The 24,602-nt window shown below is 28.5% G+C and overlaps 2 protein-coding genes across 5 annotated transcripts in view; one reads left to right on the top strand and one right to left on the bottom strand.

Annotated features, from left to right (window-relative positions):
* Positions 1-836: 836 nt before the first annotated feature.
* On the bottom strand, positions 837-13,050 carry Polr3H (RNA polymerase III subunit H). Its single transcript, XM_075359076.1, has 5 exons — positions 12,841-13,050; positions 7,813-7,996; positions 6,059-6,196; positions 4,988-5,106; positions 837-1,037 (listed from the first exon to the last, which is right to left on the bottom strand). The coding sequence occupies exons 1-5, from the start codon at positions 12,949-12,951 to the stop codon at positions 939-941; spliced, it is 651 nt and encodes a 216-aa protein (XP_075215191.1). The 5' UTR covers positions 12,952-13,050; the 3' UTR covers positions 837-938.
* A 941-nt stretch (positions 13,051-13,991) lies between these two features.
* The window catches only part of tgo (Aryl hydrocarbon receptor nuclear translocator homolog tgo), a 295,570-nt gene continuing 284,959 nt past the window's right edge, over positions 13,992-24,602 (top strand). For 3 of the 4 annotated variants that reach the window (XM_075361413.1, XM_075361420.1, XM_075361419.1), the window contains exon 1: positions 13,992-14,222. In XM_075361413.1, the coding sequence (XP_075217528.1) occupies positions 14,159-14,222 (64 nt within the window). In that variant the 5' untranslated portion in view covers positions 13,992-14,158. The remainder of the gene's footprint in view (positions 14,223-24,602) is intronic. The other variant, XM_075361415.1, reaches the window with a different exon arrangement.

Consider the following 24,602-nt stretch of genomic DNA (forward strand, 5'->3'; position numbering starts at 1 on the left):
GTTAAAAATGTAAATTTTGTTTTACAATAAAACAATTTTCCGTAAATCTGTATTAGTGTTATTATCTTAATTCAATTATAGATTAATTCAATTCTTCTGGTTAACATGGTTCTTTTATAATCCTGTTTTTTTTTAATTTTTAAGTTTTTTTGAACCTTGGGGTCGGCATTTTTTTGGGTTTGCCTACAGCAGCAAAAATCTTAGGGCTGGCCCTGTTGCTTGTGGACCAGTATCAGTCTATAGGTCCATCAACCCTTTGTCAATTGATCACATTCCTACACATTAATGAGTTCATTCTACTGTAACCTCATTCACTCTGCTATTTCCTTTAACTCCACAGCCTCAAATGTCTACTTTCTCACTTTAAATGTAATTTTTTTTGTTTATTGCTACGATGAGTTTCTTTATTCTTACCTGCTTCTTGTAACAGTCACTCTCATCTATCACAACTTACTTCATTGTTATATTTTATTACAGGCAATATAATATCTATAATCCATTAGCAATCAGAATCTATAAAATTAGTAAGATTAATTGAAAGTAATTTATAACAGTAAATAAATATTTCCATTGTGTAAATAATAGATGACTTTTACTTCATTACTAGTTATTACAATTTATTGTATAGCCCAAAAAAACATTGGCTAACTTGCAGGATGCTTTTTTTTATATTTATTCATATGACTTAATAATCATAAAATATTTATAATTTATCCTCATTTTATGCCAGTTTTACAAAAATATAGTGCTGCATAAAACTTAAAACCAATTTTAATTTTTTAACCAATTTTAGTTTTTTAAGTTTCCAGAATATTCATTTAAAAAAGAAAAAACAATTCTACAATTTAAAAATATAATAAATATTTATTTCTTAAATATAATATACAAGAATATAAAAGTAATTCTTTTTGTTGTCCATTTCAGTACTTTATGTTACATCAACTCCCATCATCATTTTCATCGTCCTCTTCTTCACCATCCTCACCTCTTGTCTCCCACCATGAGAGAACGCCTAATCCTGGTTCATTGACAGTTGCCTGTTAACAAATATTTAAGTCAATATTTTCTTAAAACAAAGAAATTACATTAAAACAATTAAATAGACATATAGAAGAACCATCCAATCGTTTCTTTTCTCTTTTTTTTAAAACTCCAGGTCCAATTTAAGTATTCCTTCAGAGGATGAGATGAATGATTTGTAGCTTGTGTGAAAATGCTATGCCTGACCGGGATTTGAACCCAGGACCTCTGGAAGAAAGGCCGAGATGCTACCACTCGTGCCACAGAGGCCAGCATCCAACTATATAAAATCTGATAGTCCATAAAAGTAAGGTGAGTTTTTAAAATAATTCTCTAATATTTCATATTTGATGATAAAACTTATTTACTAAAATTAATATTTTAATATGGACAAACTGTTAAATAAAGATTAGAGATTAGAGATTGATTCACACAAAATTTTTAACAGAACTAATACTATTAGAATAAAACTAATTTCTATTAAAAATTTAAAATCCTATTTCTATAGAGTAATAAGACTTTGTTAAGTTAAAGCGAAATATTTTAAAATCAACCTGAACTGTCATCAATTATATTGTCGCGTGTTTGTGGCTCAATCAGGATATTCAGAGACTAACAATTAAGAATGTTTATATAATTACAATTTATTAGTTTAAGAATGTAAATAAAATAAAACAGATCCATAATGTCAATAATAATAATTCATAAATTACATACAAGATAAAATTTACAGGCAGTTAGATCATAAAGATCCGAATTCGGTTCAATTGTCTAAAGACATTATAATGACTGCTAATTTAGACCTTTTTACATGCTGTTTCACAATTATGTCAAACATAACCAGCATACGCTTATACTCACTAAACACTCGCTTTTTACTGATTTTAACTCACCAGGCCACGAGTATTTGTACTTGTATCCTCTTGACCTGCAGAACCAGGCTCAAATTACTTAACTTTTGAAGGGTAAGAATTATTTTCCCTTACATTTTCCCATAAATTCCTACCCTGGTCCAGCAACTCTTCTCTTGAACAACAGTTGTTTCCAGATCTGTTGTCAGCAGTATTACAAAGAATGACTGTTATGGACCTGTTAGCCTTAGAAAAAGGATTCCTTTCATTGTTATTTTTGCTTTTTTCTTCTTAATTGGCAGGGATCTGTTACTCAGGTACACTATACTGGTCTTGTTACAATATGATGAAACAAAGTAGGGTTGATTTATGAGTAATAATATTAATTTTAACATATTAATTTTTAGTTTTATGGACAGTTTTATGTTAATTACAGATTTACACAGGTTTATTTATAATCCAGATTTTAATCTTGATTACTGTTTTTATTACTAAATAGATTACATATAATGGTTAGTATACTACCACCAACTATGTTTTAAAACAGCAAACTTTTCCTAAAAGAAAAAATTCATGAAAGCAAATAAATTAAAAATACAGTTTTGAATAAATTTTATTACATGCAGGACATCCACTCATAATATATATAATTTTTTTTTTCAAATATTGCTACAAAATTTAAATCATAAAATAGTTCATTTCACCAAAACTTTTTGTCAATAAGAATTACAAGTAATTAAATTTAAAAAGAATGTTTTGCTAAGAAGTGACAGCAAATTTAAAAAAAATCGTTTCCTAAAGAATTTTTTTTTTAATTACATAAATGTTACATATTTTGATTTGAGGAAATAGAAATAGATGGTCTTGTTTGTTTTGCTTTGCTATGAAAACAAGTACACCTTACTTGTTAAAACAGAAGATCCGTCCTGTTAATGAATAAAAAATTAATTTTGTTTGTAAAATTTCAATAAATTGCGGCTGGCAAAGATTCAAAAAATAAAAACTTTTAGAGAAGCAAACAAATCCAAATTTTTAAATAAAATATTTCAATAATTTAATTCAAAATTTCAATCAATTCTTTCTTCAGTGACTGGTGCTGCTGTTCTCAACTTGGTATCATTTGGTGTTATTGATAAAACTTTTTTTGTTAATTAGGTCCACATATTTAGAATGTGGTAAAAAAAAAAAAAAAGGTTGGACTGAATTTGTATAGTACACTGCTTTTATGTGTTTATGTATTTCATAATGTTCAAAGTATTAAGATGACCTTTTCTGTTTATGTGCAGAATGTCAAGTTACCACTACTGTTGTATGAGTAATTCGCACCTATGAGATGGTTGGCAGGCAAGTGTTGATTATGTGGCTATGAAAAGGTAAGTAAAAATTATAAGGAAATTGTAAACCATACGGTAAGAGTCTCACAGATATTGTTTCTTCCGCTCAAAAAACAAAAATTTCTGTAATACAAATAAAACTGTTTTTAATAAAATTATACTGATATCAAAAAAGGTAAGACACTACATTTCTAATATCAGAAACTGTTATTAGTTTAGAATTTAAAAAAAAAAAAAATATATATATATGTAATAGACAACAGATATACAATAATGGAAAATAAAAAATTTTTAAGCATTCCAAATAATAAGCAAAAAATAGAAAAATTTGTTACAAAACTCTTACTGGCCCGATTTCATTTATTAAACAACAGATAAATGCTAATAAATGATACATTTCTGACAGCAAATTTATAATTGTCAAATTTAACCAAAATTATGGAAATGACTTTATACTACCCCTGCTAATTATATAAGTTCGTTTAATAAATGAAATCGGGCGGATAAGAGTTTTGTAACAATTTTTTCTATTTTTTGTTTGTTACATGGAACACTTAAACATTTAATGAAATGATGGAAATTAAAAAAATTGCCTCATCTTCAGTGCTTTCATTTACATACAAGCATTTAATATTACAGTAAGCTGTAGTATATTTTCTTTTAAATTTTATTATTTCAAGTACATTACCAGGTGTTTGTATGCTACCTAGTACTATCAAATACTGCTACCTAGCGGTGCGATTCATGAACCAACCTTTTTCAGGAAAAAATGACATATTCGAGTCCTGTGATTCATCAAATGGAAGAAAAAATTATTGTGTAACAAAATTTGAGGTATTTTTTAAAAATATTTTTATTAAAAATCTAACTGAACTGAAATATAATGTTTTCAAGCTTTATTTTTTAATTATTTTCCCCATTTTAATTTCACTTTTAGGTTAGGTCATGTTTAGAACTTTAAACATAGTTTGTTGATTTCACTGTACTGTTCAGTTTTCTGTGAACTCTTACTGGCTAAGTTTGAATGAACTTCTTGATTGTTAAAAGCTTCTGAAATTTTCACTCTTTGAATCGGTAATGTTTGCAACGCTAAAAACATCATCTTCATGAAATCCCAACTTTCATTTTTTATGAACACTGGGATTTTTTTTATGAATTTTGCTAATTCAGTTAAGCAGTGCTAGAAAATTATGTGAAAGTAATGTAATTTATAAAACATTATATTTTAATGGTTTTTTTTTTATTAATGGGAACTAGAAGATATATGGGTCTATAACATATTATAACTCTATAACATATCATAGAACACTATATACTAAGTATATTTTCTAAACAAAATTATTCAGATATCACAATATTTTTAACTTTTTTTCTCACTGAGGGAGCTAAGGAGCTAAAGGGTTGGTGAAGTCACACACCACTAAATTTTTCACTTATCCGTGAACACATTAAAAAAAAAAAAATGTAAATAATGATATTTCTATTTTTATCAATATTAATTAAGTGTTTTCTGAGGGGGGCCCAGAAAGTACCCTTATCAATATTACTAGGAATCATTTAAATGTAGTGATAATTCCCTTTCTGGACTCAAGGAATCAGATCTCATAGTTTTTTGGACGTATAACAAATGGTTTTCATATAATAAGAAATTTATTAATTATTAATAATTGTAAAGAAAGAATTATTATGTAATTATAACATGTCATTCCAGAAGAATAGTAGTAAGCTTTATTTTATTGTAAAAATAGTCTTCTCAAAAAAAGTTACTTCCATTCTACATACCGTAATAGTATAGGGTATTTTTGGTTCAGTATTTTCTGACAATTCTCTTTCTTTTGCGGATGATGCTGGAGAAGTCTCTATAAAAGTTTCTGCAGTTACCCTAAATTTTATCTTTTCACCTGAAAAAAATAAAATTACAATTTACAAACTAGTATAGAGTTAATTTTTTTTTTTAATTATGATGTGAAGACTACATGACTTTCTTGTACAGTTATTAAATTACATAGACATTTTTGCTGCACTTCATTTAAACTTATTTCATTTCAAAGTGCGATATGATCCACCAATTCTTTAATAAAAGTAGACAGTTACACAACTGCTAAAATATTAGTTTTTATTGACATCAAATATTTATACAATTATTAATTCAACAGTCTTACTTAAAACATTAGGTTAGAAGTAAAAGTCCCTTGATTACTCTTTAAATAAAATGTTTACCGAATGATCCAGTAATAAAAACTGATTATTCTACATCTTAAGGTCAAAATTTAGTTTAATTATTATTAACTTTTATTTATACGACACACCAGAAATCTTGTCCATATTAAGCACTAGTGGAAAAAAATTTTACAATCACTTTAAATTGAATACAATTCAAAAATTTAATTTATTTTTCTGTCAAATAATTAAATGAAATTATTTTTAAAAAATAATAAATATACAGTCTGTATAAGAATTTGCTACAAATTCCAAAAATAATATAATTCTAAATTATAATTTTCAATTAATATTAAATAATCAAATTTCACCAAATTTATTACATGTACACATATGTAATGGCTATTAAATTACATTTACACATCTTTAAAAGCACAAAAAAATTAATTTTACTAATTTCTTTTTTTATCATTAATTATTATTTATTGTAAAACTTATTTTACTATCAGGGGTTAAGAATTATTAAATCAATAATTTAAATTAAAAAAAAGCTCACATACGCACTCTTAATAACATCTTATGGAACCTGTTAGTGAGCCCGACACTTCACCCGTAAATGGGATTACTTGAAATCAGCAAAAAGAAAATTTTTATAGAATCAAAATTCTCAGGAAAAAGTAGGGGATTAATTACCAGGATCCATAAAAAGATCATGTTTGTTTCCATCATTATCAAATTCCCACACCCATACTTGTTCAGTTTCATCAAATCTTGAAGGATGTTGTAAGCTTCCTGGAGGAATTAAAATATCATCAAAAAATCCTAGTGTCACTGAAAAAAAAATTTTTTAAAGAATATTATTTCAAAATAAAAATATCACAAGAATCTATCAAAGATTAAAAATTAATTGAATATTTTGAAAGTATTGTGTAAAGGAACATAAATAATATACAATTAAAAGTTAGAAAATAAACATTTCCAAACTGGTTGGTTTCCTATTCTATTACCAGGATGAACTTATAGAATCATAAAATTAGTTAAAAGGAAATGAACAAAATTTAACAAAGCAAAAAAGCATTACAGTATCTTGTTAATCATATTAATTGAAACTCAAAAGCATAAGTACAATGTTAATAGAAGCATTAGAATCAAATAAAAATATCCTTACTTGAACCTAAGCTAGGAGTCTGCAGCTTTACAGAATAGTCAATGTAACAACCGTTTGAAAATTTTTCAACTCCTTTGCTATCAGGATTTATTTCTACTTTTTTGTTTTTTAACCTCTGGGACCATCATTAGGTGTTGCTTCAGAGGATGAGATGAATGATTTGTAGCATATGAAAATGCCATGCCTGACCGAGATTCGAACCCAGAACCTCTGGATGAAAGGCCAAGATGCTACCACTGACGCCACAGAGGCCGGTTTTATTTCTATTTAATATTAATCCCCCAAAAAGGAATTCTTCAAAGTTGTTTGATAAACTTTACCAGAGCTTAAACCAAAACTATGGTTTTACCTTAAGGTAGTAACTGGCAAACCTCTTAAAACAAGTTTTGTAAAAATCAGATAAGCCATTCATGCGTGAAGTGGATAAAAAAGGGATAGAAAGACAGACTATCTGCAGAAAACTGGACAGACAAATATTATTCTCATATTATCCATAGTGGCTATTGGTGCTGCATCAAACCACTCAAAACCAAATCCTGATTGGCTAGTAAGGATTTTTTTTATCCAATTTGTTGGGTTATATGTTTGATGACCTGGCATAGAAATATAAAACGTACAGTACATGTGTATCCAAAACACCTTTTCCCTATTTCTATGAAATGAGTCACATGGTCATAAAATATTATGAACAAGAATGATAAATATCATTCAATATTACAAATAAATAATGAAAACAAAAATAATTACAGTAAATTTAAAGATGATTAAAAAATATGTGGATATTAAACACAATGTAAATTACACAAAGTAAATAATTACAGATTTTACAAAATTAAAGTTTAAGATGGACAGTCAGTATTCAGGTCATTTGCCAAAAAGAAGATACAGAAATGGAAAAATATCAAATATACAAAAAAAAATGTTTTAAGTGAAACTATTAAAAATTTCAGTTACAATAAATTATATCTTTATTAATTTGATATATTAGCTTTGGAATAAATTAAATATCCTAGACCAAATCAAACTTTTTAAATTTACAGATAAATATTTATGAAATGATTCATAGTAAATGTACAGGATAAAATTTGCACTTTTGTTTAAAAGTACTTACAAGAAAAAGGAAGAAATTAACAGCTTAAAACTTATATCTATTTAAGTATGATGCAATTTATACATAGACTAATTATTATTTAATAGTTATGATTTATTTATAGATGGGTAACATTATTTTTAAAAGTGGCATATTCTCTATGTACATAACACAAAATAATATACTTACCGTGAACTCCTTCCTTTGTACAACTTCGGATTTTACCAACAATAATTTCATCAATAAATGGGCGAAATACAACATATCGAAATACAACTTTTGTGTGAGCAGCACCATCCCCTGGGAAAATAAATGAATTATCCATACTCTGAATATCAAAGAGTGCAATGCAAAGTCCAACATTGCATACAACCTGAAACAGATTTACTGTTTAAAAAATTTCTCTAACAAAACATTTTTTACTATCCTTAAAAAAAATAATTCAAATAGGTTACTAAAGGAATAGAATATAGGTCAAACTTAAACTTTTCACAAGTAATGAGGACTGCATTTAACATTAATTGGATAGGCCAAATTAATCCCACTCGATTATTTATAAAGTTATCATCTACTGAAGTAAAGAGTACTCCCTTTTCATTAAAGAAAAGAAAATTTCATATTTTATACTATACACTGTATGTGTCTTTGTAGTATCCCACGTAAACAAAATGGATGTGAACACTATATTCTAGAAATATATCGTATAACATAATTCCTTAATTAAAAAAACAACAAAAAAATCATTTAATTTGATTAATTTTTGTAATATGCACAAAAAAAAGGTGAACAGAAAATAATTTGCACAGTAATATATTTCTTCTTTAAAGAAAACATTGCTGTATAAATCTTAAGAAAATCTGTAAGTCTTTGTAAAATTAAGTTTAATGATAAAATTTATTCACAGATGAAGTTCCTACACATGCAAAAGGAAATTTTGTTGAAATTTAAAAATTACATTGTAGGAAAATATAGCTTACCTAGGGAGTATTTGAACAGAAATAAACACCTTTACAATATTTCTATTTTGTCTTCAGTCATTTGACTGGTTTGATGCAGCTCTCCAAGATTCCCTATCTAGTGCTAGTCATTTCATTTCAGTATACCCCCTGCAACCTAGATCCCTAACAATTTGTTTTACAAATTCCAAATGTTGCCTGCCTGTACAATTTTTTCCTTCTACCTGTCCTTCCAAAATTAAAGCGACTATTCCAGTATGCCTTAATATGTGGCCTATAAGTCTGTCTCTTCTTTTAATTATATTTTTCCAAATGCTTCTTTCTTCATCAATTTGCCGCAACACCTCTTCAATTGTTACTTTCCCATCCTTCTGATTTTTAATATTTTCCTGTAGCACCACATTTCAAAAGCTTCTAATCCTTTCTTCTCAGTTACTCCAATCGTCCGAGTTTCACTTATATATAAAGCTATGCTTCAAACATATATTTTCAAAAATCTTTTCCTGCTGTTTAAATTAATTTTTGATGTAAACAAATTATATTTCTGACTGAAGGCTTGTTTTGCCTGTGGTATTTGGCTATTTATATCGCTCTTGCTTTGTCCATCTTTATTAATTCTACTTCCTAAATAACAAAATTCTTTTACCTCCATAATCTTTTCTCTTCCTATTTTTACATTCAGTGGTCCATCTTTGTTATTTCTACAACATTTCATTGTGTTCTTGTTTATTTTCATGTGGTAGTTCTTGCGTAGGACTTCATCCATGCTGTTCATTGTTTCTTCTAAATCTTTTTTACTCTCAGTTAGAATTACTATATCATCAGCAAATTGTAGCATCTTTATCTATTCACCTTGTACTGTTACTCCGGATCTAAATTGTTCTTTATCATCATTAACTATTAGTTCTACGTAAAGATTAAAAAGTAACAGGGATAGGGAACATTCTTGTCGGATTTCTTCTTTTATTATGGCTTTTTTCTTATATTCTTCAATTATTAATGTTGCTGTTTGGTTCCTGTAAATGTTAGCAGTTGTTCTTCTATCTCTGTATTTGAACCCTAATTTTTTTAAAATGCTGAACATTTTATTCCAGTCTACATTATCGAATGCCTTTTCTAGGTCTATAAATGCCAAGTATGTTGGCTTGTTTTTCTTTAATCTTCCTTCTACTATTAATCTGAGTGCTAAAATTGCTTCCCTTGCCCCTAGACTTTTCCTCAAACCAAATTGGTCTTCTAACACGTCTTCCACTCACCTCTCAATTCTTCTGCACGAATTCTGGCTAAGATTTTTTATGCATGACTAGTTAAGTTAATTGTTTTGTATTCATCACATTTATCTGCTCCTGCTTTCTTTGGTATCATGACTATAACACTATTTTTGAAGTCTGACGGAACGTCCCCTTTTTCGTTAATATTACATGCCAGTTTGTATAATCTATAAATCGTTTCCTCACCTGTACTGCGTGGTAATTCTGCAGGTATTCCATCTACTCCAGGAGACTTTCTGCCATTCAAATCTGTATAACTCTTCAATATATTCCACTCACCATCGACTTTTACATTCGTACTATAAATTGGTGTACCATCTTTGTTTAACACATTATTTAATTTTATTTTAATTCATGTACCCAATTATTTTCCTTAATTTTCCTGTATGCTTTATGTATTTTACCACTGTTCATTTCACTTTCCACTTCTGAACATTTTTGTTTAATCCACTCTTCTTTCACTAGTTTGCACTTCCTGTTTATAGTATTTTTTAATTGTCGATAGTTCCTTTTACTTTCTTCATCACTATCATTCTTATATTTTCTACATTCATCCATCAGCTGTAATATATCCTCTGAAATCCAAGGTTTTCTACCAGTTCTCTTCGTTCCACCTAAGTTCGCTTCTGTTGATTTAAGAATTTCCTTTTTTAACATTCTCACATTCTTTTTCTACATTTTCTACCTTATCTTTTTTACTCAGACCTCTTGCGATGTCCTCCTGAAAAATCTTCTTTACCTCCTCTTCCTCAAGCTTCAATGAATTCCACTGATTTATCTGACATCTTTTCTCCAGGATTCTTTAAACCCCAATCTACATTTCATTATCACTAAATTATGGTCGCTATCAATGTCTGCTCCAGGGTAAGCTTTGCAATCAATGAGTTAATTTCTAAATCTTTGCTTAACCATGATATAATCTATCTGACACCTTGCAGTATCACCTGGCTTTTTACATTGTGTATATTTTTCTATTACGATTTTTAAACTGGGTGTTGGCAATTACTAATATATACTTCATGCAAAACTCAAGTCACTCCCCTCTTTCATTCCTTTTGCCCAGCTCGTATTCATCCACTATATTTCCTTCCTTGCCTTTTCCAATGCTTGTATTCCAATCTCCAACTATTATTAAATTTTAATCCCCTTTTATGTGTTTAATTGCTTCATCAATTTCTTCGTATATATACTCTACCTCATCATAATAGTCATGGGTGCTTGTAGGTATATAGAAGTTATCAATCATTGTCGGTTTAGGTTTTGATTTTATCCATATTACAATGACTCTATTGCTATGCATTTTGAAATACTCTACTCTCTTCCCTATCTTCTTCTTCATTACAAAATCGACTCCTGCCTGCCCAATATTTGAAGCCGAGTTAATTATTCTAAAATCACCTGACCAAAAGTTGTTTTCCTCTTCCCAACGAACCTCGCTAATTCCTACATCTAAATTTATTCCATTCATTTTCCTATTTAAATTTTCTAACCTACCAGCTTTTTTTAGACTTCTAACATTCCACGCTCTGACTCACAGAATGTTATTTTTTAATTTTCTGGTGACCCCTTTCTTAGTAGTCACCACCTGGAGAACCAAATGGGGGACTAGTTTACCTCCAGAATATTTTACCAAGCTATATGAAAAAGCAGAGTGCTACATTTTCTTGAAAAAAAAAAGCAGCTGTAGTTTTCCATTGCTTTCAGCTGTGCAGTACTCAGAAAATTGAGTGATGTTGATATGGCTGTTTAAGTCATCCTGACCTATGCCCTGCCCTTAACCCACTGGGTTGGTCTAGTGGTAAATGCGTCTTCCCAAATCAGTTGATTTGGAAGTCAAGAGTTCCAGCGTTCAAGTCCTAGTAAAGGCAGTTACTTTTATATGGATTTGAATACTAGGTTGTAGATACCGGTGTTCTTTGGTGGTTGGGTTTCAATTAAACACACATCTCAGGAATGGTTGACCTGAGACTGTACAAGACTACGCTTCATTTACACTCGTCCATATCATCCTCATTCATCATCTGAAGTAATACCTGAACAGTAATTCCCAGAGGCTAAGCAGAAAAAAAGAAGACCTACACCCTTAGCAACTACTGAAAGAGCTGCTGCCCTCTTTCAGGAATTATTCCTTGGGTCTCAACAGATACCTCTCCGATATGGTTGCACCTTTGGTCCAGCTATTCTGTATCACTGAGGACTCAAACCCCTCACCATCGGCAAGGTCTCATGATTCAGAGAGGGAGAAGTTTATAATATAAATCAAAATTTTTTATTTATGAATGGGCGGGCATCAACACAGTCATAAAAAATTCACTGCTGTATCAGATTTCCAAATTTATATGCAATTATTTCTAACATTAATAAATAAATCTCTTACCTTAATTAGAATTTACAAATATGAAATATGTTTGGCCATTTTGTTACTAATTTTTGGAAACATTTAGTCAAATTACATCAACAGATACTGGTAAAGAATTTTTTAAATGCCATTTTGATTCAATTATATATGTTTCTTCATTTTAATAAAAATAAAATGTGTACATTGAGATTATTTTTCAATGAATTTGCACCAATTTAACAACTAATTTATATTCCACATAAGTGAACAGATTGTTGTTTAATACTTTTTAATTATGATTGTTTAAATATTCTTACTGAAATAAATTTCAGTTTAATGTAAAAACAGCTAAGAACAAATGTGTGGTATACTTAGTGGCATTTGAGGAATGTATTATAATCCTTCAAAGATTTAGAACATGTTTATAAAGCAAGTTTTAACTTACTTCTTTACAAAAGTATAAACTTCATTTCGTCATACTGCACGAACTTCTACAAACTGTACAGTAAAATACACAAAGGGGTTTTTTTTTAATGCTGAATACAACTGATATATGATGTAAATGCAGGAGCACATCTAACACAATTCTTAAAGATAATGAATGTAGCAAGGAAAAGAAATTTTCGTAATATTAATAACGACCGTTTATTACCTTATTCGCTAATCTGCCATTTAGGTAATCGGCAACTGAAGTTTGTAGTTTCTGATTAAACAAAGAAGGAGGAGTTCTGACAACGTCTTTAAATTCTGCAAGTACAAACATTTCTACTGGCTTGAATAACCATACTTCAAATTACATAAACATAACCTTAAACATATAGTTAACACCACCCAAGTAACGCGCCTGTGCAAAACTGAAACAACAAAATTTCAGTATAGCCAATATCTGAACCAGAGAACGAAGCTGATAATTGACAAAATAAAGTGCTTGGCAATTATTCTAAGCGATAAGAGTGAAACATTATTTATATTTGTCAGTCGTCAAATGGTGGGAAATTTGATCTTTGAATACTATATATTTGCTATTTCTAAAAGCAAATCTTAAAATTATTTTCTTGAGTTTACGAAAGATATAACAATAAAATGTAAATGGTGTTAACAAAATTGTACAATTTATTTTCATCGGTTGAATTGTAATGACTTTACAAAATAATGTAATAAATGACGTTAACTTAGCAAGTATGAAAGATTTTAGTAGTCGTATGTATGATAATATACTGCATACGGTAGTCAAGAGGGCATTGTTACAATATAATTTACTATGAGAGTAGGAAACTTGCATTTTTCTCCGTTCATTAGATCTTTTGATATACCGTAGCAGATTATTGTACATAAAGAAATATTTTCTTTCTCCGAAGAAAAATCGGAGTAGAAACATATTCATTATTAAGATAGTTTATAGTTCATTATTCAGAGTTTCTTAATTTCTATACGCACTGACTGAACATCATAATAGTTCCTTCATTTTCTACTTTGTAAAGTATTAGATTATTCATACTTTAATAATCGTGATTTATCAGTGTGTAAATATTAACTAATGACATGAGTGAGATGAAAAGTATTTCCATTTACTCATAATATCTATTAACGAATCCATGTTTCTTCATTACTCAAAAGTTATTCTATTTTGAAAAATGACTTTCCAAAGGGAAAACTTTTTTCAGAAAGAGTTGATAGTTGATTTAAATTTCGAAATTCAGTTTTACCGTAACTAAGTTTTCGTAATGAATCAGTTCACAAGTTTCTGAAGATCCCCAACAGATGGCATTTGTAGTTTTGTAATTTACGAGTATTATTTCCTTGTAAATAGGCTATAATGTTCTGTATGACAAAAATGGATGCCGTTCCTAAAAACAAGAACAGTTGACTTTTTATGGGGGGTTTTCAGAGTTTGTTTTGAATATTACTCTTAGTTACTGTGTCGACGCTTTCAGTGTTTATAATATTTATACGCATGACTTTGTATACTGATGTCTGCTTTAACTCATTCCGTGCCTGGTAAGATTATGAACTTAGCCTATGGCTCTAATGTAGGTGAGTAGGAATAGTGTTAAGAGTTTACGTTTGTGATTTAGATTATTGTGTTTATTCTTTCTATTTTATCCGACGTAGTATGCGTTTGGATGTCATCTTATCAATGGTCTTGTAATTTGCAGTCATATGTTATCTACAGTTAATTGACGAAGCGGGATCAACTATGCTAGGCTGCTTGTTTTGATGTAAACATTTTTAGTTATATTATGTGTTGGGCTACACAACGAACTTAAACTGTATTCATGAAATGCATATAGTTACTTTGACATATTCGGTAATAATCAAACAAATATTTAATTAAAATTGGTATTTTGACTATATAAAGATAGACGTTATGTGCAAGTTGGTTATAACTGTGAACCACTAACCACTATTTCATTTGTTAACCGTAACTGTATGTCGTCTGTAAACGTGGGAATTGTGTTAACATGTACTTATTCTTTAGTAAAAAGTCGTTTGATATATTATTTTAGATTGTCTCGCCCCCGTCAGATTTGATGAACATGTTTTTCATGTTTTCCAATTAAAAATTATTTATTTCTTTTGAAATACACATTAATGTTTTTGAAGTACAAATTTTTAATCTAAAACTTACTTATTGATAAAATAAACTAAAATGTATGATTACAGAAGTTTCTGCACTGTGTTTTTAATTTACAGCTGATTGTTTTTTCTTTAAATGATGTATCTATTATTTAGGAAAGTAACATAATTTTCAATTAAATTGCCTTTCTACCAAAGTATAGTTGCTTTTTCTTTATACTTTTTTTTAACCTTTATTCCATGTAGCCCTGTTTTATATAATCCAAACATTCAGTTGCAATTGTATATTTATAATATTGCTGTACAGTCAAGTTATCACGTTTCTGGTATTTTAACCAGACTAAAATGAAATAAAAATTATAATTTTGAAAAGAAATTGGTCATTCATTGTTTGTTTTGCAACACTACTGTTATGTATTTTTAAATTGAAAATAAAGTCAGCTGTACTGGCATGAAGCATCCCATTGTGGACCATTTATATTTTATCCATGTATTAATTCATATATATATTTGTTTATTTATTTATATTTTGTTATGAAAATGTTTTGGTTAGTGGTTTTGCCCATTATTATTTGATTTTTCTCTTTATGATCCTATCTGCCAAATGTAAAATGTCTGTAATATTAATTTGAATTTGCCCCGATAAAACTAGCATTCCATGACTACAGTCACTAAAATATTTTCATATTACCTTGATTTTTACAGAAAACACATTTTTATATCCTAGAACTTAAGCATGCAATCATTGTGCAGATTGGAAAAAAATGGAAAATTCAACTTTAGTTGATTATGACTAATTTAATATTCTAAGTAGTTAAAAAAAACTAATTTTGCTTATAAATCATTGTTTAACTGAAAATTCAAAATATTGAACTTGTGTGAAAAAAATCTTTATAGGTTCAGCCCATTTGTAATTAAACGATTCTTGAATAATTATATACCAATTGTATGGGGATTTGTTAAATTTTATTCTACCTGCAGAATAAGGTTATGTTTAATTAATTAACCCTTTCATTTATTTAATTGCTGCAAGTGCGTGATAATTTTTTCACAGTTAGAATAAAATAGAATTAATGAAATTTTTTTTTAGAAAGAAGTGCAACTTGTCAGCCTGGTTTTGTTATAATAAAAATGAATGTTCTGTGGTTTGTTCTGAAACCTGTTGGTGAAATTAGGAACTATTATTGTTTTACTATCCATCCACTTCATTGATTATAAATTTATGAATAATACAAAGTTAATTTAATTAAAATTTTAGTTCCCCAAGCTAATAATTTCTATTTTCAGATTTCACTTATACTTAATATTTTCATTACTTTTTTCTATGGTATTTGAGTCGGTTACAGATTTTATCAGCAAGTATCTTTTATTTATTAAGTTCATTTGTATTTATCTGCTTGTACAGTTTTTCCTGAAAATTTCTGTTTATTGTATTTTTAATAATTTTTAACAGTTTTGCTTTCTACATTTTATTTTATAGATAACTTTCTTGTTAAAATTCTTATTTAATGTAATATATATATATATATTATTTATTATAAATAAAGTACTACAAAAGTGCAAAATGTTAAGTATATAACAGTTGTGTTGAATACTTTACTACCATAAACTGTTTTAGTATTTTCTTTAGTAATTTATTGCAATTCAATAATTGGGCAGAAGTTATTTAAGAGTATCAAAGCACTCGGATATTACCCTGATAGGATAACATCCCCTTTCTGGACTGTTTGTCCCCTTCTGTTTTCCTGATTCCTTGTTATTACTAATAGTGAATTTAATTGTGTTAGCTACTCACTAGTTTCATCTGTGATACCATGCTTAGTAGTATACTGAAGTCAGTGTCGAATGTAGTCCGTGAGGCAGCCATTTGTTTATTGGGGTTTTCTGATTTTAGTTCAGTTGATATTGTACCTCTACTTCTGTCTGGTAGATGAACAATTTAAAATGACGTGTACATTAGGTAAAGCTGGACCTCCCACTTCTAAAATATAAAATTTTTTAGAAGCGTTTATATTATATATTATAGTTTTTCAGAATTTTTATTTTGATCCTGATTTTGTTAAACATATGCACTGTAGAGTAGTATTCAAGTTTTAATTTTAAATTCATAAACATTTTAAAACTGACACTATTCATAAGCATTCATATATCAGTTTTACTAGGTAATAAATTTAAAAAAAAGGAAATTGTGAAAAGTGAAACCAAACAATTTATTTACACATTGCTCAAATTTATTTATTAAATAATTTTTATTGAAAAAGATCATCAGTGATACCAATTACTTTATACAGATTTTTCCCTGATGCTCCTTACAAATACAAATTTTAAAATTGTAATACTGAAATCATGCACTCACTGCCTGTGCTTTTTTTGAAAGGTAAATAGCATTTATCTTCTGTGTTTTATTTTGTGGACTGCTTGCTAAACAGCTTACAGCTTCACCTAATTTACTTTTATTTTAAAGTTTTGTACCTTTCATAATTCTTTAACTTATTTTCATGGCAAAATTATGCTGTGTAATTGGTTTTATCTTTTCTTTTAACGTATTATATTTATAAATGACATAAGAATTTATGATATACATAAAAATAACTAAGAGCTGAGTGTATTACGGCTGCCCAACATATTGTTACAGTCACTTATCTTAATTTATTTTCAATAGTTATTTATATCTAAAATTAGCAGTTATTACTGCGGACATATATACTTAAAAATTAATATTACAGTAAAAAAAATCATTACTGACACTAAAAGATTACTAAAATTTAATAAAATATAACTAATATCAGAGTAAGAGATTGTACCACCACAATTCATAAATATTCGTCTCTGCATATCACTTGACAACTAAGATCAAATTTTCTAGAAGTCCACTTTTATGAATTGAGCTCTACCTTTAATAAAATTACTTGATTATATCAAATAACTGTGTTAGGAAACTTTTTTAAAATGTGTATTTTCTGTTAGAGAAATACGTAGATTGTAGAGTTAAGTGAATGCATAATTCAACTGCATGTGCTGTCAGTAAGAAGTCTTAATTCCTACAGTCCAAGCTAACTAATTTTGGTTTTATTGATAATTTTTATTTACTATTTATTAATCATTAGTTTTTTAAAAATAATTATATTATATTTAAGGTTAATAGTAATTAAGGATAATTAATTAGTAATTATAATACTATTAGTGGATAAGGCCCCCACTATTAATAATAAAAAAATTACTTTTTAAATATAAAAATAACACGTGTGTTATACTAACAATAATTCAACAATCCCCTTATGAGTTCAGTCAATGTTTATAACGCATAGAGAACAGTTACATTCATTTTTTGGTTTGTGATTATTTCACCATATAAGCTTTCATCTTATTTGGCTAAGCCTTGTCCATATGATGAATGAAGAGCACCAGAGGTAAAAGAGTTAACAGTTAGTTACTTTCTCTGAGAGTAATCTTTACACAAACAGTAACTGTGATGATATTTGTATTGTTGAACATCATGTGTATTGGGTAGGGTTAGCATTCTGATGTGCTACAGTGAATTTGGATCAGTGAAGAAGGCTGTAGAAGTCCACTTTATTTCTCAGTTTGGTAGTAAGTGTGTGCCGGATCAGTTAGTACCACTAGTAGTGGTAGGTAACAAAGCATAGTATTATACTGAGTATGAATTAAGAATTTTATGACAATGTCTGTATGAAACTGCTACATTGGCCTTGTATTTTTTTTTTAAATGAAAAAATCTATAATTGTGAAATAAAAATAGTACTTACGTATTAACGCCACCGCAGCTACAGCTTTATTTAAAAACAAAGTAGTCAATCGCATTTCGGTAGAGAAAGAACAGTTTCTTTATTAATTTTAATAAATGGTTATTTATATTTATTTATTTTATAAATATAATTTAACCAAACTTAACACCTACGCTAGCTAAACTTGACTAATTAACAGGAGTGTTTTGATTATTTAAATAATAAATAATTGCAATAATTACTGAATTTATTAAATAAATACTCAAAAAATTACGGTGTTAATTAGTCAAGGTTAGTGAGCGAAGCGAGCGCAGGTTAAGTTTGGTAAATTATATTTATATAAATAACCATTTATTAAAATTAATAAAGAGACTGTTCATTTTCCACCGAAATCTGATAGCTGCGGTGGCATTAATATGTAAGTACCATAAAAATTTATAAAAGCTGTAAGTTAAACATTTGAAAGAACAAACATTTTTATTAAATTACAAGAACATTATGAAACTGAAAATTTGCTTGGATATTCAATTATGTGTAATAACATTATCTTCTCTTAATGCGATATAATTCCAGTTGTGCTCTTTTAATAGTGTTTTTTACTGCTGTGTTTTAAGGCCTGTAATTTAGCATTGTTCTTCATCTGAAATGTAATTTTCTGTAGTTACAAAATTATATCATCTTTATTTAAAGAACCAAATTCTTTTAATCCTTGCCTTTTTTTTTTGCATAGCCTCTTGAAAAAACGGTCCTGGTTGTTGCTGCTGTTTGGTAATAAAGGATTTCATGTTCCTCATTTAATAATCTTCTTTGATGGCAGGAAAATATGTGTTGCTTTTTTACATTTTTTTATTGTCATTATAATTTTTATTTTCACATAACTGGTATCTGTTTGTATAATATTTTGCATTGTTAATAAATATTATATTTTCCTTTTAGCTTGCATTACATGATGTGCTATTTTATTTTTTTATTTAATGGGGGCCTCCATTTGTAAAATATTAATTATATTACTTATTAGTTCTAGTAATGTGTGAATGTTTTCAAACTGACTCCATATACAAATGAAAACAAAATTAATGAATAAATCATACAAATTATAAAAAAAATACTATCATTCATTATACTATGAATTGTTATGAACACCTCAGTATGTATAGAGCTGTATTAAATTTAGCACTGTTTTGTACAAATTTTGTGACAAAAATGCTGAAGAAAAGGTAATATGTATTCAAAGTGCAGAGTGTCTTGGAGAATATTTTGAAGTTGCATTTGTGAATGAGGAATTAAGAAAATACATGTTAAATAGAGTAATCTAAGGGTCCATTAGCTGAGGTTTTACTGTATTAGTTTTATTGTATTATCGCCTCATTGTCAATTTATGTGGTTTAAAATGCTATTAATTATTAAAATAAAAGTAATGCCTCTATTGATTGATAACTTTATTAATATAACACTGCCCAAAATAATATTTCCTTCACTTCATGAGTCAAATCTTACTAATTTTCAATTAAGAAAATCGAATATGAGAAAGAAACATTTTTATTAGCTCTAGTTTCTGTGATATGCAATAGATGGAAGTATTTTATTTTAAAGGATTAAGAGAAAATAATATATTTTTATTACATATACCAACAACATTGAAAGTCCATTTGACATATTTTTTTTAATGACAGTTATATTCTAAGAGTTCTTAACTGATACAAGAATACGTGGCAGTTGGTTGGTTCAAGAGAATCATGTGGTAGCTTCATGAGATCATTGTCTTTCGGCTTTCCTCTTGTAAGTGCATTCCTACAAACAGACCAGCAGTTCTGCAAGCATTGCTTCATTCCAATGGCCCTGATATTTTTGTACCGTTACAGAAATATCCTGATGAAATCTTTCTCCATGTCATCACTGACAACTGCACAACTAGGAGGGAAAAAGTCCAGGTGTGAGTACAGAAAATGGATTTTAAGGAAATGTTGCATCCGAGTTGATGGTACTTTTGCAGAGTACTGTCACCAGCCAACTGCAATTTTCATTTCTTTTGTTGCCTAAAAATCCATGAATGATTCCTTTAAGGCTTCCCAAGCTTTATTTTTTCCCCTCCAAAATTCGGTCAAATGTAGGATCCTGTACAAATTGTAGAATTTGTGGCCCAACAAAAATACTACTTACCTTAACTTTTGCATCTAATCCCCTGTCTCCTGCTGGTCACTATATTAACCACTGGTAATCAATTTTTCAAATTCAAATTTCTGATGAACCATTTAACATAGAAAAAAGATTTTTATATGGATTTAATCACAACGCCTTGAATTATGAGAAAATGCAATAACCATAACAGCCGTGTATAGTGTAGATATTTCACAGGGATCAAACACACAGTACTTTTTTTCACTGACATCATTGTTTAAGTCGTAGTATTTTGGTATTTTTTTGCTTATTTGATTCTTATATACATTAGCAGTTTGTTATCTTTTATATAATTGCTATGCAAACGTAAATTCAACAGAATAACGAGTGAATGTTACTTTCATGAAAGAAAGGAATAATTTTAAATTATTTTTTTTAAACCATATTTGTTCTTTCTTCAAAATATTTTTATACATGTATCAAAAGCAAAACATTTATATATATATATATATATATATATATATATCAAAGTTAAATTTTATACTGGTTCAATGACACAAACGTATGCATGTGTACCTTTACCTTTACCGAAATCTCAATTTTTTTTTAGAGTTAACAATTTTCTGAAATGTAGAGTTTTTATTTTTTTATTTATATAATCAGTTTTTAACGGATATAAATAAATTTTACGTCAAATTAACCAGAAAGTCTATAGTTTATATAAATATAAAAAAAAAACAAAGGTCACCGATCATTAAAAAAAAATCAAAAACTAAAAAAAATTAATTTTTGTTGAACAATATAAATTAACAATGCATTGTTAACGTACCCTAATTTTTTCAGATTTTTTGGATGAAAAACAGTTCAGTAATAGCGAGATAAACAAATGTTTACTGAAATCTCGATTCACCTGTGAAATAAAGCGGGAGGTTAAGGGTTAATGTAGGAAATTTGTCTCTTAATTACTTAAAGGCCTGTCCTATTTGGTTCATACTTTTGACAAAATTTTTCATCAAACTCAGTTTTATATGAAGGGATGGAAGAAGAATATCTTTTGGGTCCAAGAGAGGGTCGGCAACAATATTTTTCTTGCTAGAGTTAAAATTTCTTGCAGGCCAGTCTGCTTGAATATTATGTGATTTTCCTACTATCCCACATACATAAAAAGCAGCAGTATTTAGTGTACACCAGTTGCATTCCTAAGAGTACTGTGATGACTTTTAGATCGCCACAGATTTTGCACTTGTGTTCAGCACATTTGATTGAGTCTAGGCGGATCTCCTTCATGTGAACTGCATGACCAACAGGAATAGAAGGAAGGCGGTTGGTGTTGTAAAGTAATATAGCTTTCAAACAAACCTTGAAGGAGTCTATGAATAGCCTCCAATCAGTTGGATCGTGATTCAAATTCACAGTATTATAAGTTTAGTTTTTGGTAAATTGGATTACTATGAGTAAAATTTCTGTAATTATTAGTATTTACTTGTATTTCTGTATTTCTTTATTATGTTATATTTCTAACGTGTGTTATATTTTAATGAAAACTAATAGATTATATTTTGCCAGTGTAAATAGATTTGTTTATTTTAAATTATCAAATATCTACACATCATAGTTTTATTTTAAATTTGTTTATAGTGTTGAAAACTATAACACTTTCCCTAATCATGTTGATAAAAGTAGATAGTTTTTAAACAAACTATATGTTTTTTAACGGTTAAATCATTTGAAAGATTTTTTAAATTATTTAATAAAAAATTACCTTTTTTTTTTTTAACCTCCGGGTCCGCAGTTAAGCATTTTTTTCCACAGCGGATGAGATGGATACTTTGTAGCGTGTGTGAAAAATGCCATGCCTGACTGGGATTCGAACCCAGGACCTCTTGGTGAAAGGCCAAGATGCTACCACTCACGCCACAGAGGCCAGCAATGAAAAATTACCTGTGTTCATTTAAACTGATGATAATTTTAATTTATTTACAGTCATTTCCTAGTATTGAATTGTGTTTTAGTGTGTTTGATGTCAAGCTTAATATCACTTATTATTTTTACGTATTAAAATTTAAAAAATACTAGTTTAATGTAAATTAGAAAATTTAAGATAAAATTGCAGTTTCCCTCATTCCAGAGAACCTTAGTTCATGCTCAGAAGTTTGTTTATTTTATTTTTCTGCATTCTTAATTTCATTTAAGTTGCAGGTTTCTTGTAAAAACAACTTGTATTTTTTAAGAGCAGAATATTTTTATGTCAGTCTGTCCATATTTAAAAAAATAATATTATGTTATTATAAAATAAACTTTTTTTTCATGACCAACTTAAAAAATAAGTAAAATTTAAAACGATATTAGTGTTTCAACGTTTTTTTTTTTTAAATTTGATCCTTTGAAATTGATGCTACAGTTAGGGTGATAGGCTGTTTTTAAATTGGTTGGTTTTTAAGACAAAACTAGAAATTTGTTTTTTTTTTATTTTGTTTTGAAAATATCAAATATCATTGAAATAAAAATACCATTATTAATTAAAAGTGGAGTAGAATAACTTTCATGCTTCTCATTTCTGGGAAAAAATCCAAAGCTTGATTGCCACGTAACCCGATTTATCTTCACACTTTAGTAGGCATTGAATATGTCTGGTGTGATAGTTGTGTGGTTACAATCCCATTCTCAGTGGTTGACTTAGTGCAGACACATTTGATATCTTAATAGTAAGAATAGAACTGGTACTGTGATGATATTTGGTTATTTGAACATCCTATCTCTCTTCGGGTTCAGTCACCAAAGATTCTTACTGCTCTCTTGTAAAGAATCAAGTACATATTCCAGATTAGCCAATGATTTACCTCCTCTCATCAAAGGTATGGCTAAATAAGAGTATGATTTGCAGTTTTTGCTATATTTGTTACTGATTCTCTTTTCTCTCCATTTTTAGAGAGCCCATACCTAACTTCTTTCATTGACCATAAGTGTGAGGTGTTCATGTTATGTTAATATAATGATGATGCTAAAGTATTTAATGGTGTTGGTGGATTCAAGTCAAGTGTAATTCTCCAAGATATTTCACTCTTCCAGACAGAAAGATTAATTGTTTTGTTTTGTTTTTGTACTAAATTGTTTTTAGGCAATTCAAATTAGCCATGAAATATGGTATGTTAGGTGTTACTTATAATGGTGATTTTTTCTCCCTGCCAGTATCAGGTTATATCATTATACATAAAACATTTTTTGTAATCTTGGAGATGGCTTAGAAATTATTTTGAAATAAAAAAAGAGTACTGGGTTGAAGATTAACTTCAGACACATTTCTTTTAATGATTTAATTAGATTAATGTTGTTGTTATGCCTTATTCAACATTTATGTTTGCCTGATCAGGGTGAAAAAAGTGATTTCAGCTTTGAAACCACTTAGTTACAATTTCACACAACTCAAGTACTTAAAATTATTAAAAAAAAATGATATTGATCAAGGTGTTAAAAGGTTTATCAAGTTTATCTACTAGAACTTCCTTGACTGTCTCTTTGAGTACATTATGATGAATAACATAAGTTCACTAGATAATTGATTTCCTTGTTACCAAATTATATTACATTGCAAGAGCAGTTTGTAGATTGCTCTTGATCCAAATATCTATTTGGATCAAAGAATGCTTAGTAATGAAAAATATAATTAAATAATTAACAGATAAAAATTTTAAATGATGCTTTGGTTTAAGGAAATTAAAAGCATTTTAAGTCAAGTTCTTATTTAAATTTAATTGTAAGTGAAATAATTTTCAGTGATACTAATTCTCAGTTACAACATGTAGTAGGTGCACTATTATGTTTGTCAGCGAGTGTGAAAGTTTGATAAATTTTCATCATAACATATATAAAGTCAAGAATAATTTTATTTCATTCTTAACCACATTTCTGTCAAGATGAGCATTTACATTTTGTTACAGAAATTTGCCTTAAAAAAAAAAAAAATAAATAAATA

The sequence above is a fragment of the Lycorma delicatula genome, chromosome 3, assembly GCF_047948215.1.
Source record: "Lycorma delicatula isolate Av1 chromosome 3, ASM4794821v1, whole genome shotgun sequence".
In the NCBI taxonomy this organism is placed as follows: Eukaryota; Metazoa; Arthropoda; class Insecta; order Hemiptera; family Fulgoridae; genus Lycorma; species Lycorma delicatula.